At 37.9% G+C, this 17,806-nt stretch overlaps 2 protein-coding genes across 8 annotated transcripts in view; one reads left to right on the forward strand and one right to left on the reverse strand.

Annotated features, from left to right (window-relative positions):
- zdhhc6 (zDHHC palmitoyltransferase 6) overlaps positions 1–1,996 on the reverse strand; it is a 5,425-nt gene extending 3,429 nt beyond the window's left edge. Inside the window, exons 1-3 of one of the 2 annotated variants that reach the window (XM_032503118.1) lie at positions 1,775–1,996; positions 386–929; positions 93–184 (exon numbers count right to left, since the gene is read on the reverse strand). In XM_032503118.1, the coding sequence (XP_032359009.1) occupies positions 93–184; positions 386–652 (359 nt within the window). In that variant the 5' untranslated portion in view covers positions 653–929; positions 1,775–1,996. The remainder of the gene's footprint in view (positions 1–92; positions 185–385; positions 930–1,774) is intronic. The other variant, XM_032503117.1, reaches the window with a different exon arrangement.
- A 20-nt stretch (positions 1,997–2,016) lies between these two features.
- The window catches only part of vti1a (vesicle transport through interaction with t-SNAREs 1A), a 117,180-nt gene continuing 101,390 nt past the window's right edge, over positions 2,017–17,806 (forward strand). For 4 of the 6 annotated variants that reach the window (XM_032503124.1, XM_032503125.1, XM_032503123.1 and 1 more), the window contains exons 1-3: positions 2,017–2,239; positions 8,655–8,713; positions 9,615–9,725. In XM_032503124.1, the coding sequence (XP_032359015.1) occupies positions 2,146–2,239; positions 8,655–8,713; positions 9,615–9,725 (264 nt within the window). In that variant the 5' untranslated portion in view covers positions 2,017–2,145. The remainder of the gene's footprint in view (positions 2,240–8,654; positions 8,714–9,614; positions 9,726–17,806) is intronic. The other 2 variants (XM_032503120.1, XM_032503121.1) reach the window with 1 other exon arrangement.

The raw sequence follows: 17,806 nt of genomic DNA on the forward strand, positions 1-17,806 counted from the left end.
CCCCCCAAAAAAAGGCTACGTGCTAATGTATTTTCTTCAAGTCCATCTCACACAGGTGGGACAAAACTTACTCTTACTATTTTAATAAATACCTGTTACACTTGCGACAATGGTGGGACCTGGGGGCCTTGTACCCTTGGCACACTCTGCAGTACTGCAGGCACTGGGTATCATGTTGATTTTCCTGTTTTGGGATAAACAAATGTGTTAATGTCCGAACATCTTTCCTATTATTAAATGGTTTCACTCTACATGGCATCTTTATATGGTAGTTGTGCAGACTTGGTCCCAACCTGTTCTTTACACTATTTACAGGAACAAACAATGATATGTTGAATGATATGATGAAATGTCATAACCCTTCATCCTTATTAAGGAGCCTTACTGGTTTCCAGCCATGAGGGATGTATCCAGGTCCAACAAACATAGCATTGAAGTAGTTGTAGAGGATGAGGACTGTCCAGTTGAGGAGCATGATAAAGTTAATGCTGCCCCCTGTAGTGTCTAGCGGCCAGTACCAGATAATAGAGTCCAAAATTGCCATGGTGGAGCATATAGCAATGACAGATAGGGCTATGACTGGACCCCAGTGACACAATCTTCGAACCTCATGGAGGTTCTGAAATGTCACAAAAGTTGCTAGGAAATTCATGTTTTCGCCACAAGGATAGTATTAGTATTTTGGTTGAGTTCCTGAAATGTATTGACCAAGCTTCAATGTGTCACTTTTTTCCTCTGCTATCTTGCAAAGTCATCGGTGCAGGTGATGCACATATTTTTTCTCGTCTTCTGAGTATCCAGCAACTGGCCTGGTCTTGGGTCACTAGGGCTCTCTGTGTCCCATTGTTCCTTGCCCTGGCAAAGAGCAGCATCCTCTCTAGGACAGTCTTCAGAGCACACTATCCTTGTGATGGATCAAAATTCCCCATCTAAGAGAAAGAGAGCAAGAGAGAGAAACTTCAGTGATCTACATTTAGTGATTTACTGACCAAATTTGTTTGTAGTCTATACAAACACCATATTATTAGCCACATCTGCCTAAAAACTAATGCCTAACGTCATTTTGGAGACTGTACTTTGTGGTACTGTTAAACTGTATTGCGATTTCCAATACTTGAACAATAATCTCATTGATATAAATAAGATGAAGGTATACTTTTTTTTCTCCATTATTGTTTTCAAATTTAGTTATAGGCTATTTTAATAATACGCTGATGGCATGAAACTTAATTATAATTAACTTTTAGCGTTCACACCTTGGTTGCCACTGCTATCTGAGATAACTAACTTTATTAAGGTTCTTATCTATAGCTTTAGCGTTAGATAAGCAAGGACACTAAACGTGAACATATAATACACCCGAGAGGGGAACGTTAACGTTCGTGCTGCATTTGACTGTTGCACTTTTGGGTGCACAGCGCCAGCTAATTCGAGTCAAGAATAACAAATTGCTTGGAGACATTATATGCAAGCGTACGCTTTGTCCATCGTATTCAAAAGCCAGACAAGTGAGACCACTCTGGGGAAAAAAATGGAACTACATAGCTAAATAAATGATTATTTGATTTAGGCTTTGCACCAGGGCTAACGTAACAGCAGTTAGCTTGTTAGCCAACTTGACAAGACTAACGTTAACTGCTGGATTACTGCCACAAGGTGCAAAGAGGAAACACGGATAATGGTGCACCATACAGATACAACAAATTCTTACTGGTATATGTAAATGCACATTTTGTATGGATGGAGAAAAAAAATGTCACTTTAAATTACCAACCTGGCCACTTCCTTGTTTTTTTCCCTTCAATTTCTTCTCTGTACAGAGAGGAACCTTCCTCATGGTGTCTCAGAAACTAACACCCCCAACCCCTTGTGGACACTTTTAAATCCAAGCAATGTATCACACAACCATCACATAACTTCAAAATAATCAATTGCTTCACGTTTGTCAAAATAAACGTGACTGATAATTTCTATTTCCTAGCTGAACAATTTCAGTGTCGGAAAAATAAAATAAAAATAACGTTCCTTGCCGAGCACATTATACTGCGACTCAAGGAAGGGACTCCATTCGAGACTTGTTGTTATTATCCTGAGCTAACTGTCAACCAGAAAGCCACCTGTTTAAACCTAACGCTAAACGTCAAAATGTCTTCAGACTTTGAATCCTACGAGCAGGACTTTGGAACGATTACAGCAGAAGTAACCAACAAAATTGGCAGGATTCCCAAACTTAGTGGAGGTAAGACTTTAAGACTAGCCATATTAACTGGAATCGCAGAGCTGGAGCTAGCTAGCTATCACCTAGCTGACATTTCTCAGCTGAGGAAGCTAGCTAACGGTAGCAGACAGTGTTCGTGTTATTTCATCGACTAACCATGTTATCTTCTAGTGAAATATGTATTGCACTAAATGGGGAAACGCAGCTAGAGTGTGTTCTTGACTCTTATGTAAAAGTATGAATCCCATGTTGCTTGCTGGCTTAATCGCTTGGTATGACTCTAATGATGTGTAACTTAAGTGGAAAATAAATAACATTTTAGCCATGTTTTTCGGCAGTTAACTTATTTATGACTTTTCTAAACTACTATCGTAAGGTAACGTCAGTGTTAAGAGGACAGAAGCCATTGGTCATATTTATTATAGTTTGTAAATATTTGATCAGAAATGATTAGCTCGACATAAAGTACATTTCCACTGGTATACGTGGTATACGTTACATCAAACACACCGTTATTCATTAGAGTTTTGATCAGTTTTTGATGATTTTCATGAATGTGACTTTTGGGAGTTTTGAAATCACCATGAGAACACAGCAGCTTTCTGTGTTCCATGCACCCAAATTAATCTGAAATCCACAACAACATTAAAGGAGAATTACGGTTGATTTCTACATGTAGCTGTTTTTTAAAATGTATTTATTTATTTATTTGAAGAGGTGTCAGTAGCGAGACAAATGAAAACCATCGGTCTAAACTGAGTTATCCTCCTGCTAAATTTTGCACCCAACAGGCTTAAACGGGGCAAGTTTTAAACATGTTTTTAGCTTCTAAACATGCTCAAGATGTCATTACCAGTGTCTAGCCATGTGCAGATATTCCTTCCAAGTGAACACAGTGAATTTGACTGCAGTAGATGTGACAGAAAGGTATAAACGTTGTGACAATTGACTAGTGTGTACTTCACCAGAAAACAGGAAATAAACAGAGGTTTGTGCCCTGGCTGAATTAACACAACTTGTATGCCTTTCTGTCACATCCTTCTACTCAATATATGCTAGAATAGGTTACAACCATGATTACAGCCCGTATGACTGAAGTGTAATAAGTGTGTATAGAAAATAGATAGAAAGGTGGATGGATGCATGACATTATCAAACACTCAACGTATATCAGCCAAATGACCATTCATGTGTTCAAATAAGATTCAATTCCACAGACTGTGTTGGATTTGCTTTAACACAATTTTAATTGAATTTTCTTGTATTCTCGTCATGAATTATACATGCAGACAATTTAGGTTCTGTAGTCGCATGGCTGGGCCTGGTTTACAGCAATGTCAGCATACTCTGCAAAGGATCAAAACAGAATGTACATTATTTTTCTTAGTGTCTGTCACAAATTATTCAGGTTGTATATATTATTTCATTGATTTAAATTGATACATGCTTATTACCAAAGACTAGTAGTAACTTTTATTGACAACCTTTTATTTTGTCATACACAGTGGATTGAGACAGTACATAGGGGAGAGAAGTGGGGATGACATGCCGCAGAGATGATTTCTCTTATTTGAATTTTCAACTTTGTGAAAGGAATTCCTTTTTTTGTTAACTAGTAAATGAATTAGTTTGAACATGTTTTGACCAAAGCCTATAGTGAGGCTCAGTGTGTTAATAAAAAAATAAGAACAATGGTGTACCCATATCCACAATCCACACACAGATTTTTAAATGGATGCAACAAGCACAGCCTTTTGTATACAGGGTAGCCTTATTATGATGTGATAGATCATACACTCATGTAGTACTGCTAAAAACAGAGGTAAGCTTCAATCTGTCACAGGGCAAAAAGGCTTTTGGGCTGAGAAATGTTTTCTCTCTTCTTTTTTTATAAAGCATAATGTAGTCCTTCAATATACATTTAGTTTTATTTATGCCACACATGAGAGTGTTACAGAAAAGCATTTGATTGTACATCATACAGACTTCAAATTATAACTTACCCCAATTAAAGAGGAGCAATGTGGAGCAGATCCACCTGTTTTACCCATTATTATAACGCATGACTCTTTTTACCCGCTACAGCTACAGAACCGTTAAAAACAGACATTATCTCTAATCCATCATTGTGCCAGTATTACGTAGTTGTGCCCTGCTGCCTATTTGTTCTTGTAAGTGTGAAGATATAGATCAAACTCTGCTTTTGCAATGCACATACTGTACTACCTTATATGTTTGAGTTTCTATATGTCAGTTATCACAGTTGGAAGTGGTGGAAAAATAGTTTGCATTTTTCTGAAAAAAAACAGAAAGAGAGACAGCACCTTAATTTAACATTAAGTTCTTTGCAGTGTGAATTACACTGCATGTTTTTGAATTAAGATCAACTGCAAAAAGCCAAGATTATATGATAAATATCAAGCATAGCATAGATTTTATATCATGAACTACTATAGATGCAGTGACTCTGTGTAGTGCTAGCAGTTTGTTTTCAGTTTTAACTGCTAAAAACAAAGGGCACACTGCCTCTCACAAAACCTCGCCTGACTGAATGTTTCTGGTTTGGAATTGGCATCTTTGAAGATTCATGGCAGCCCATTCCACAGTGTAATTCCACATTGCTTTCTCTCGCCATCTGTTGAGACTGTGTCAGAGTAAGCCCATATGAATATGCACAAAGCCAAGAAACACATTACAACCAGAAGTAGTTGTTCAATGTCTTCTGCCACCAACAGAATAGTTTACAGCTGAATTTAGACCCCTTTCCTTCTCATTAAGGTTTTTTTTCTTTCCTTTTTTAAGTCCCTCTGGCTCTTCTTCCTGAAGTGGCTGAATTTTTTCCGTGGTTTGGCAGCCCTCTATTTAATACATTCATATAGCTCTAGACAAAGGGCTTTTGTCATTGCTGTTGTATCTCTCCATTTCACATGTGCACAATTGCTGATAATGGCTAGGGCGTGTGGAAAAAATGTCCTTGACCGTCTTCGTTCATGCAACTTTCAAATGAATGTGTGTTTATATATTTATCTGTTACCATCCCCCAAAACCTTAGATTGAATATTTGAGTAAGTATACAATGAAATGTTAGGCCTTGTTCTTTGAAACATGAATGCCATTTTTTCACATTTCAATGTTTGAGGCAAATGATTGCCTGTCAAATATGGAAAGAAAAATGTATGTTAAAAAAACAAACATTTTCCAGGCCTACTTCTTCTTTGTTTGCCTTACCTCTGTGTACAAAACTCGTCATCCGTCTGTCAGCAGGTTGTAGACTTGATAAATATCCATACGTATTTCACAGCTCTCCAGCCCACTTGAAGTTTTGTTTATTTCAATTATTTAAACTTATTTACTGCTTTTACATTTTTGATGTCATTACAAATTAAATTAAAATTTTAGTAGATTGATTACTTTTTTGGGGAGCTTTTATGGCCTTTATTGAAAGGACAGCTTGAAGATGAGGAAAGGGCAGAGAGGGGGGGACGACATGCTGCTCAGAATTCAGACTACATGGGGCGCATCATGCTCTACTGGGTGAACTAGCGGTCTGATCACTTGATCACTTTTTAGAATATATCTGAAATGGAGTTAAAGCAACACTATGTAACCTTAAAATAATGTTTCCAAAATCGTTTCAGTGGTTCATCAACTCATAACAGGGTGAACGGCACTTCTGTATCTCTACCAGCTATAACCGCACTATGCAAGTTTGCCAGATCGGGGAGCGGATCTGTAGTTCCAATGAGACTTAATGGGGCAATTTTGCTTCCAACCTGTAAGGGGACAGAAGCGGGAAAAGTTATCTAGTGTTGCTTTAATTTAAAATGAACATTTGAATTTGATACAGGGTTTTGATTTTCTGACTGAGAAAATTGAGATTGGTCATACTCTGTCCAATGCTGATGTGCTGATACTTACAGTGTCAAACAAGATGCCAAAAGGGATTTACTAAGATCGGTGTCTTTTCAAAGACTTTAAGTGCTTTCTATAGTTCCCTTTTTCAGCTAATCATCTTTTTTTTAAATTGTTTTGTTTTGGCAGACAGTAGTAACTTCTTGGGCTATATCATCTTCTAAAATTTGTATTTTTAGGTATGCTTTAAGAACAATTTGGTTTCAATTTGCCAGACTTTAAGGATACTAAAAAGTAGGGCCATTGATATTGTATGCTCATAAGGCTGATTTTGGTTTTTCATGAAATATGAACCTTGGTTGTGACTAATACCCAAAGGCATTTTGACTTGTCACAGTAGGAAAAGCATAGGTATGAATGATATCTAAATTCCACTTAACTGCTTTTGGTTTGAGGATCCTCAGACTTTGCATGTCTCAAATCCATACTACATACTAAGACTAAGCAGGCTTTCAGTATCTATTCAGTTAAGTATACTTAAACCACACAGTAAATATATAAATGTACAGTGGGGAGAACAAGTATTTGATACACACTGCTGATTTGGCAGGTTTTCCTACTTACAAAACATTTAGAGGTCTGTAATTTTTTGTCATAGGTACACTTCAGCTGTGAGAGACGGAATCTAAAACAAAAATCCAGAAAATCACATTGTATGATTTGGCATTTTATTGCATGACATAAGTATTTAAAACATTAGAAAAGCAGAACTTAATATTTGGTACAGAAACCTTTTGCGTGCAATTACAGAGATCATATGTTTCCTGTAGTTCTTGACCAGGTTTGCACACACTGCAGCAGGGATTTTGGCCCATTCCTCCATACAGACCTTCTCCTGGTCATTCAGGTTTCGGGGCTGTTGCTGTGCAATACGGACTTGCAGCTCCCTCCAAAGATTTTCTATTGGGTTCAGGCCTGGAGACTGGCTAGGCCACTCCAGGACCCTGACATGCTTCATACGGAGCCACCAACCAGTTGGCACAGTGTGTTTTTGTCATGCTGGAAGACCCAGCCACGACCCAACTTTGATGCTCTTACTGAGGGAAGAAGGTTGTTGTATGATGTTGAGTGTGGACAGGTGTCTTTTATACAGGTAAAAAGTTCAAACAGGTGCAGTTAAAAATGAGTGGAGAACAGGAGGGCTTCTTAAAGAAAAACTAACAGCTCTGTGAGAGCCGGTCTTCTTACTGGTTGGTAAGTCATGCAATAAAATGCAAATTAATTATTTAAAAATCATACATATGTGATTTTCTGGATTTTTGTTTTAGATTCCGTCTCTCACAGTTGAATTGTACCTATGATTAAAAATTACAGACCTCTACATGCTTTGTAAGTAGGAAAACCTGCAAAATTGGCAGTGTATCAAATACTTCTTCTCCCCACTGTATGTGTGCTGCCGGTGGTCACTGTTCTCCCACAATGCAATGAACATTAAGAAATGGAGAAGCTGCTCACAGCTTTTTGTTAAAATAAAATGGTATGTTGATATTTTTAAATTCCTGTTGTGAAAAATGCTCATTCATATGATTCAAACCAAACGCATTCAAACATCTGTATATAACCAGTAGGGGTGCACGATTCAAAAAAATGTCCTGATTTTCAATTCAAAAACGATTCTGAATTTGTGGTAGGATGTGATAGTATATGTGCCGTTACAAAAAAAAAAGAAATGTGAATTGATTTAAGGAATTCGATGAATCAATTTTGAATCTCTAGAGTTTGAATAGCTATATGAATGTGAATCGATTTTTATTTATTTATTTTTTTTACTTTGTTGCTCACACCTAGTAACCAGTAAACATATTTTTTTGTTGTTGATAAATGTCTTTAACAATGATGTTATTAATCTGTGACTGTACCTAAAATTGAGGTATTCAAACACTCAATCGTCTCTCTTTTTTTCTCTCCGTTAAATGTGATGTTTTCGTGATGCTCGTTTTAAACTTTTAATGATGCTTTATTGCTAAACTAGCAGACCCAATTTCAACATTTCATGTGGTTCACTTTCAGGGCAAAGTGCTAATTTCAGAAAAGGACCAGTTGTTATATGCGCAGAAATGAAATGGTAGTGTTGGTACCTTTAAATAGCGATGGCGTATACAGTAGTTTACATGCTCCTTTGGAACAAGTCATAATGAGTTTCAATGGGTAATATGGAAGAGCAGCTACGGGGTGAGGTGCAGAACGGTGTGTTAGTCATTCAGAGTGGGACTCATACTTCTGGCATATGAGCAAATCTGACACCTCCCTTCCCTTTGAGTTGGCACGGGGTGTCTCACTGCTCCTCAACAGAAACCAACAAAGGCCTCATAGACGCCAATAACTAAGAGACATCAAATGTTGGCTCCTCGTGTAGAGAGAATGTGTAAATATATCTTCAAATGTGTCCTCGTGTGTTGTTTTCTCCCAGTCTTTCTTTCTCTCTCCCCCTTCTCTTCCCCCGTTGCGGGGGAGTTAGGTCGTTGTCATGAAGCGCTGTTCCTCTGTCGGCTGATCAATATGTTGCTGTTTTTTTCTCTTTCAGAGGAGAAGACACAGCTGGTTCTAAATGTCGACAAACAGCTTGAAGAAGTCAGAGAGTTGGTATGTCTTTGATCAGTAATTTTCTCCTCTTCCCATTTCCTAAATAATGAATTTGTGGAAAGAGGGAGGGGACAATATTCTCTGGCACCAGACAACAGCACCTGTATTATCCTGGTGGTGACATGACATGCAGACACACACACACAGACACACACACTCGCACATGGCGGAAAGAAGGCTTCCTCCTCACATGATTACTTTCCAGTAATCTGCTTTTAAGTGACACCCCTATGACACATTTCAACCCATTATCTCGAGGTGGGAGTCTTCATGTTTTCATGTTGCTGTTTAAAAATGAGCAAAGTCACCTGACAGAGACAAATTGTTGTTCCAGTTGTCTTGTTATGTCACAGTGATTAGTTTCCTCCAAATCCGCCACAGAGAGACTTGTCTAGCCATGCATCAAATGTACTTTTACTTCATTCACTGTGACATTGTTGGGCCTGTGAATGTCACTGCAATGAAGGGCTCTCATATTTGATTGTGTATTTATTTACAGAACAGAACTTTCTCTGTCACAACTTTTATCACAGCTGAGTGACGTGAGAGGGAGGCATTTTCTTTTCACAATCAACACTGGAACATATTAAAGTTAATGCCGCTGAAGTTACCCATTTCAGAAAGTTTAAAATTGTTGCAATTTCTATCTTTAGCAGCTTTTTGTCATCCTTTTGTGTGACCTAGATTTTTTTTATTTATTTCAAGCATCTGTTCAACAGTGCTATTAAAGGTATTATAAATTAAAAAGTACCTTATTATGATGTAAATTTGGATCACAGTGAACTCTTGACCACTCAATTTTGTCATATTTTATATTCTAAGTTATTTTATTAGTTTTAGAAATTTAGTGTTGGCCAGGAAAATGTTTTGTGAAATTAACTGGACGAACTGCTGGTTTTAGCTGGAGCAGATGGACCTGGAGGTGCGGGAGATCCCCATCCAGAGCCGTGCCATGTACAACGGCAGACTGAAGAGCTACAAACAAGAGATAGACAAGCTTGAGAAAGACTTTGTAAGTACTTAAGCTTCTTAAAACTTTTTTTGATGGTTATTTGAATACTACAAATATAATGGATATCAACAAATCTTCTTTTAAAGTGGGACTTTCAAAATGGGCAACTGTATAGCAATATACTATTTATGTACAGTATATGATTTTCTGTCACCATCTTCTTTGTGGTTAAACTTACACGCACATTCAATTGTTTGCACCTTTCACCAAACTCTCTCTCTTGCTCTCGCTCTCTCACTCACACACACACACACACACGCACACACACACACTAAAACACAGACTATCTCAAACACACACAAACAGTCCTACGTTGAAACTCAGTTGTACATCCACTGAGTTTCATTCAGAGTTTGAACTTGCATGTGATGCCTATCGAGAACAGGTTGTGTTTGGGTTGTTGCTGCAGAATCTGACCTTGTTTGGTAATTCATAAATCTGGATGGACTTGATCTCCAGCCTCTATCAAAGCTTAATAATCGATTATTGATCATGTGTAAGAAATGAGCAATTATTTAAAGTTATTCCAAGGCTTGCTAATTTTCTTATCTTTGTAGCTTTTTCTATTACCCGAAGTAAAAAAAAATATATATATTCAAATCTTTACTTTGCAAAAATATGCATCTTCAATGATATTGTTTGTGTTTTCTGTTGTCTGTTTTGTTGTGGCCGTGCTCACACACAATAGTAAACCCCTAGTGTAAATGCAACGGACCTTGCACTCGAGATGTGACGGGAAATAACGTTAGAATGGATTGGAAAAATAAATTCTGAATTGTCCGTTTAAAAACTTTTAAAGATGAATTCAAAAAAGGCTGACCTGACCTGACATTTAACCTTGTCAGAATCACATTGAAAGAAAATAGACTGAAAAACTAGATATTGTAAAGGCTACTCTTATAAACACAAAATAATGCAGTAAATTATGATGTAATATGCACCTACCTACCACTGACCAACCAAAATAATCTGAATTAAAGCCTGCTTATATTTCCCCTTAATCGTCTCCAACATCTGCTCAATACCTCATGTCAGTCACCCCGAAAATCTGTATTGAAGTAAATTTGGGAATATAGCAAACAACAACGTTTGCCCCACAATTCATCGCCATTCCTGCTGCAAAACAAAGACGTAAACCTGCATAAACAACCAATTTGGATGGTGATATCATACGCTAGGGATTTGTGAAAACACCACAAACATGTGATAACTGAGATCACTGGAGGAGATCTCTGTGCCAAGACAGTTTGCTTTCCTCGCCATGGGCATTTAATTGGCTGACGATTAATCTTTAACTTGTCTTCTCCCCACACTTACCGTGCTTAATCATCAAGCAGTTAACACCTGCAGTGACTGATATTGTTGCAAATTCTTCATTACATGCCTGTGGGAAAATGTGTTTATTTAACCTGGAAAAACTTTGAATTTTCTCCATCCACTTTATGAAACACAATGCTACATGTACAGAACTTCTAAATTCTTACTTCCATATTCCTGTATACGTATGTGTCAAGGCCTCAATAATGATATGCAAAGCAAATGGTTTGAGTAGGATAGTCCTCATGGATAGAGAATAAAAGAATATTGCCCTGCTTGCAACTGTGACTGCCCAGTTTAACAGTCATTTTGATTTTTACACCTCTGTGTGTGGTGTGGTCAGATCAGTGTGCATTTAAACCAGGATCACCCACCCTCACACAGTAACATCTAGGACATCTGATCTCCCGTAAATCTGATGCAAGTGTTCAGAAGGCAAGAACTTCAACCCCCTCAGATGTGCCTCAGATGTGCCAAATGCTATAGCCGAGCTCAGCCTCTCACTTCCTGCAGGCCTTAGGAGGGCATGACACAAAGGCAATCTCCCTTCTTTTTAATGTAAAAAGCTCAAGCTTTGTTGTGCTTTCCGTGGATATCAAGGCCTTTCCACTCACTCACCACCCAATCTCCCCACAACCCTACCCCCTACTGGCCTCCCACGGGTGTCTACCCCCCTTAACCTGCTCTCTCATCCTCCCATTCACCCGTGGTTTGAAGTCTTCCTACCACCGGTGTGCCAGCTTGAGACTTCATTCCTGCTCCTTTCCAGACACGGCCCGAGTCGACCTCAGTAACCCAGCCATTTCATCCAGGAAGACAACTTATCAAACGGGCATCCCAAAGGTGTATATATGAGATGTAGCTTTGTTGGCTTGGCTGACAGCTTCATTGTGATAATAGAGGGGACAGTGGGGGTCGTTAAGGTGCTGGGTCGTGACAAATAGGCATTGCAGCACCTAAAGGGGATGCCAGTTTGACAAAAAAAGAGACTCAGAGGGGGAAAAAAAACTAAAAAAAAGAGCAATGAAAATCCTATTTGACGGAGTGGGCTTGAACTGGTCAGAGGGAATCAGAATGGCATGGCTCTTAGCAGTGGCTTTGATCAAGCAAAGAAGAGGCCCACTGTAGGCTTAATTTAATTAAATTTATCAGGTAAACAGAGCCACCATCCTCAAAGGGCCACGCTTAGTCCGTCCCAGCAAGGAAGGTGGGGGTCTGCAGATGTCTGCTGTGTCTCACAAAACACTATCCACTTTTGAGGATGTGACTCAAATGATGTACCATGCTTGTTGTAAATGTGTGATGTCTCTGACATGGGCATAATGAGGTGTCAGCCGTTAGCTGTCATAAAGCAACATTGGCTCAGAGATTTAGAGATATTTTGTCAGTCCTGGAAACTCTGTTGTCAGTATGTATTTTTTTTCTTTCTATATCAAAGCCCTTCCTTTCTTGCCTTTTTCAAAAGGTGTACCATGGTCTGTGCTTGGATATGTTTAGTAAAAAGCAAATATCTTCAGATTTCAGTGAACCTACAGTCAACGTTGTGTCTGAAGTTATTTTAAATATCATGATGTCACTGGTAAAACAGGATTGAAACAACCGTCTAACCTTCCAGCTTGTTTAGTACATTAGTTGAATGTTGCTTCTCTATATTTATTTCATTTATTACTCCACATTAGCAAGTTAGATCCATCTTGAATACTTCTTAAATTTAGTCATTAAATCTGCATGAGATTTTTCTCCCCCGATTTACAGTGCAGTGTTTGGAAGGGCCCTTTTTTTTTTTTTTTAATATATGTGTTACTTTTACTTTTGAGACATCAGTATCACTCCCACTCAGCTAGCTGCTGTGGTTGTTGATCTTATTTTGCAGCAGATGGCGGTATTGCTCTAAGAATTCTCTTGGACTTAAGGTACAGGACAAGGACAATGTTGGGAACATTTAGCAATTACGTTGCCTTTCTGATGTATGAGTGGACTTGCTATGATAAATCCTTCCACTTATTACTAAGCCTGACCCTTACTTTTTGTACTTTGTATAATAGAGATTGAAAATAATGTTACCAAAAATGTCCTTGTGGGAAGAACCTATTTTATTCAAAGTGCCTTATAGTAGTCTGGCTTCCAACTTTATGTATTTTCTGTAGTTTGTCTCTGGTCAGTCACGCTCTGAAAATTAATTAAGGAAGCAAAACAAAATAGTGCCTCCTTAGGAAAGTTAAATGTCTTTTAAAAACAATATTGTAAAGATTTCTTCTCCTCTCTTCTCTCTCAATTAATCTTTTTGAAATGATGCTGCTAATATTTCACCTACTTAAGTAGTCTTTGTTTGTAGTTTTCACTAGCAAAAACACATCTGTTCCAAATGTGAGAGGCTTTGAGTTCAAAGATCATTGAAAATGTTATTGTTGAATACTACTTTTAAAAAATATTTTCTGACATTAAGTGGGAATGGGTGCCAGTAATGGTCAAGGTAGTTGTCTTAATGGCACAATGGATGGATGTATCAGATTTAATTTAGTTGGATAAACCCCAGTTTTGACTGAATGGAAAGCTATTGTTGACAAGTCATAATATGCTGTATACTATTTCATCAAGTACCATGAGTTCATTCATTTCCAAGTACAAGTGCTCCTTTTGAAATGCACATTATTACTCAGTCTTTATATGATACATTTTACAAGTTATTATACGATGCAGAAAATGTGAGGTCAACTTTTCCAGTCACTTGAAGTGCAGCACTTAAAATTACAACGGAACAATTGTCTTCTTTCTCAGTCATTCCTAGCTTCATTTATTCCATTATGGATATTGAAATAGTTGTTTATGTTTTTTGATATTGAATCACTAAGCCAACTCTCACAGGGATACAACTATTACTTCCTAATATCTGATATAGTCTATTGGGGGTATTGTTTGGAGCAACAGTCCCAGTCCCAGTTCAGTGCCTGGACTGACTTTTCATTTTTAATAAAAAACCTTTCAGATGGAATGCCATCTAGTGTCCGCCCAGGGAGATAATTAATGCTTTTCCAAAGAGTCTACTAACCTTGAAATATTGAAGAGTTTATTTACCAGGTACACGTAGGTGAATGGAATAAAAAAGCTATTGGTGCTGATTCCATTTCTTTTATAGTTTTCTTTATACAAAACATTGAGTTGGGCAAACATTGAGTGCTGTATTTAAGGAATTGGCACATTGGACATTTTCTAAGAACAACTTGTTAATAAGGAGAAAAGGTTTGATTATGGAGTAATACAAATAAGATCAGTTAATGGTTAAATTATATGTGTATCAAATGTGGATATACCTCAGAGGAGACCAAAACAAACTACTATAACTCGTGATATGTATTTGGTCCCCTATTATCAGAATACTACAATTGACTTGTTGTAGAAGAACTAATGAATGACTCTTGACTTCACCACAAACAGATCAAGTTGCCAGTTAAAATGCTATCAGAAGTTTTCCATAAGCCTCTTTTCCCTGTTTCCAAACCCCAGAGCTGTTTGTTGCCTCTGCATCTTAAGGTCATTCCCGGTCGGTTCATCATTAACAATTAATTAACATCTTTCCAGGGTTTTTGAAATGCCATATAAAGTATAGGGTACTGTCTCTGTGTACATGCTTTCTGTTGTAGGTTGGACATTAGTGTGTAAACTGGTATTTACTCTTCACTCAAAGCATACTTCCTTCGAATGTATCCCCCCCCCCCAAATATAACCAAAAATAGATTAAAATGAGGCTGCTGTATATTGTTTTTTTAATTTTGTTTAGTGGTCACGGACAATTTAAGGTTATGAAGACTATCCAACTTTAGCTTTAGCCATAAACTAATTATGTCTGGCACAATTAGCAACGTAAATGGCGAAAGAAGAGTTTGCAAAGTCATTTATCAGAAAGTTGTGCATTTGTTTTTCTTTTTTCTTTTTTAAGCCAGATGCTGATAATCATGTTGAGATTTAGGTTTTGATGGGAGATTTTAGGACCATTGTACTTCCCACAATTAAACCACACTAATAGTGATACATAAATTAGCATTGTTGTAATCCATCTTGAAGGGTTGTTGTTGTTTGCCCCCTGTCCTCGTTACGGTGACTCCCGAAAGCAGGCAACATGACAGACCAACATTAGTTGAATGTTAGAACACTTTAAATCGCCTTAGGTTGCCTTGGCTTACTTGTTCTTATTAAACACAGAAGAGTGAAGGCAGATTGACTCTTTTCATGGTTTGTTGCTTAACAACCCATCAATGACACCAAAGTCTAATCATTCATAACCAGTTTTAAAAGGACTCAGTTGACAGGGTTTTTTCCCATTGCAGATTTAAGATGTAAACAAATAGATCTTCTTCTCTACTTATGAATTATGTCTTTTATTTGGAAGTTGTTGTGCACAGTATGTCTTCCTCAAGCTCTTTGTGGATTTGGGGTGTTGGAGGCTTTTCCATGTCCTTTTTATGGACACGAAGTTGGGATTCATTTGCGGATTAGCCTGTTTTTACTCATGTTGAAACCATTTTTTAATGGGTTTGATGGTGTAATGGCAGCATTGGGTCAAATCTGGGTTGAAGGACAGTATCTCAAGGAGTAAAGGATGTGTTGTCCACAAGTGCCATGTATCATATTTGATTATCAGAAAAAAATGTGAGTAAGACCCAGCCAAAATATCATTAGTGTGCAGTAGTTACTTTGTTTGTGATTAAAATGCATGTGTCTTGTTTTACGTGTTTAAATTATAGGAGACACTGATACTTAATCAGCCACACTGAAACTTGCTGGTTGTTTTGTTCTTTCCTACATGGTGAATAGGTAATTATAATAATAATAATAATTCTTTTTCCAAATGAAAGTTTTATCAAAGGTTGATTCATATATCGTTCAAGCTGAAAATGCCCATTTTGGAAAGGTACTGGTGGTTATTTCATGACTTTGAATAGCATGATTATGCTGTCAATCAGTTGTGATGGCAGTTAAGTATCAATAGAGGATCCTTAAACAGTCTTCAACTCCACTTTCCACTGCTACTATAAAAGTGTATTCTCAAGTTAACAATTTAAAGTAGTTTTAGTGCTGTGAATGACCACAAAGACCATGCTGAAAAGTCTTTACACTAGTGTTACCCCTATTTTGACCAGACCAAAAAATGATCACAAATAAATGAAATATGTTTGCCAACCATTTTTATGAATATGTTAAGTGTCCCAGACAGAGAAGTGGGAATACATTTTGGGGACATTTGCTTTCCTGTCATCCTTTTGAGTTTTATGGTCATTAACAAGATGAGTTCTTGTCAGTAGTCGCCTTGCAGAAATCTCACAGCCTATAATTTGTAAGCAGATCACCCCCTACTCCCTCTCCATCTCTTTATGGTAACACTTGTCTGTATGGATGGGGTATCTGCATTATGCCTGGAGCACAGGTTTTGTTTGGCAGTGTGCAAATATGGCCGTTATCCTTCCACACGATCGTTTCCTCCCTCGCTTATCTCTCCTGGCCCCTCCAAAGTCGCTGTACTTCCACACACACTGACAGCGATCAGTATAGCTTTCAGACGCTTGTCTGGCTGAGTCTGCCATGAAGCGAAGGCCCTCCCAGGTCCCCTCACTGTCCTCAGGGCTTGTGTGATTGAGTGACTGGAGTGAGTGGGGGCCAAAGATAATAAGGGGAAGATATAAAGACATGGGGCGATGATACGATAACACCCCCTTCCTCCTCCTTCCTCTGCTCCTTCTTTTTGCTCCCCTTTCCACCTCCCCTTCACTTTTCCTTCTGTTCTTCTTTCTGTCCTACCCCCGTCTTCCTTGCATCGAGCCTGTCCCACACAGTGGTATAAACCAGAAGTGACATGTGACACCCACTCCCCAGTGATGTGCTGACAAGCGGGTACTAGAATAGGTGACAATGTTTTCTTTTTTTGCCAGACTGGCTTAAGTATGGTGAAGGGATTCATGAAGTATTAATGAAATATATTATGAATCATTGGGTCTGTGTTTTTCCTCTGTATTTTAGGCAGTGGCATTGGATTTTTAATAAGTAAGCCTCAGAGAAGACGAGCGTGAGGAAAGGCGTAAATAGAGAAAGAATACTTTACATTGAATCTTTACTGCTTTTTTTTTTTTACATAGTTAAAGCTCCATGTTTACAAATGTTGTAACCTCTGCTCACAACCACTTCACACAAACAGACACGCAGATGCAGACACACAATTAAACTTAGTTTCTTCCTCTCATCCTAAGTGTTTCTAATGAGGGAGCGTACCAGAAAGAAAAGGAAAGGGTTTTTGCTCTCAGCGACCAACAATTTTGCCTTTTCTCTGGTGTTTTTGAAGCCTGCAGTGGAATCTGGCTGTGGCCTTGATCAGGATTACATTGGGGAAGATGAATTAGGGTTTCTTTTTCAATTATCCCAGAGGTTGGCCACCATTAGAGCGTCAGCCTGCGCCTGCAGTGAGACTAAACTCTATAGTTTTGTTCCCATCATTACCATATTTGTTCTGCATTTTCTCACTTTTGGTAAATTTTTATTTCAGACATGATCTGTTTCCCAAAGTACATTGTCTGCTAAGAGTGCTTGAATCAAATGGCCAACCATTTATTATTATAAAATAGGTAAACATATTTTTTAAATAATGTTATTTTTTTTTAAATTATTTGCTACTTTTTTTGAAGAATGAACTGCAGATGATTTTTTTTGTGAATTATTCAGCTCCCATCTTTAGTCATTGGTTGAATATACCATGTTTTTTTTTTTTTGTACAATTT

Source organism: Etheostoma spectabile, chromosome 21, assembly GCF_008692095.1.
Source record: "Etheostoma spectabile isolate EspeVRDwgs_2016 chromosome 21, UIUC_Espe_1.0, whole genome shotgun sequence".
Classification (NCBI taxonomy): Eukaryota; Metazoa; Chordata; class Actinopteri; order Perciformes; family Percidae; genus Etheostoma; species Etheostoma spectabile.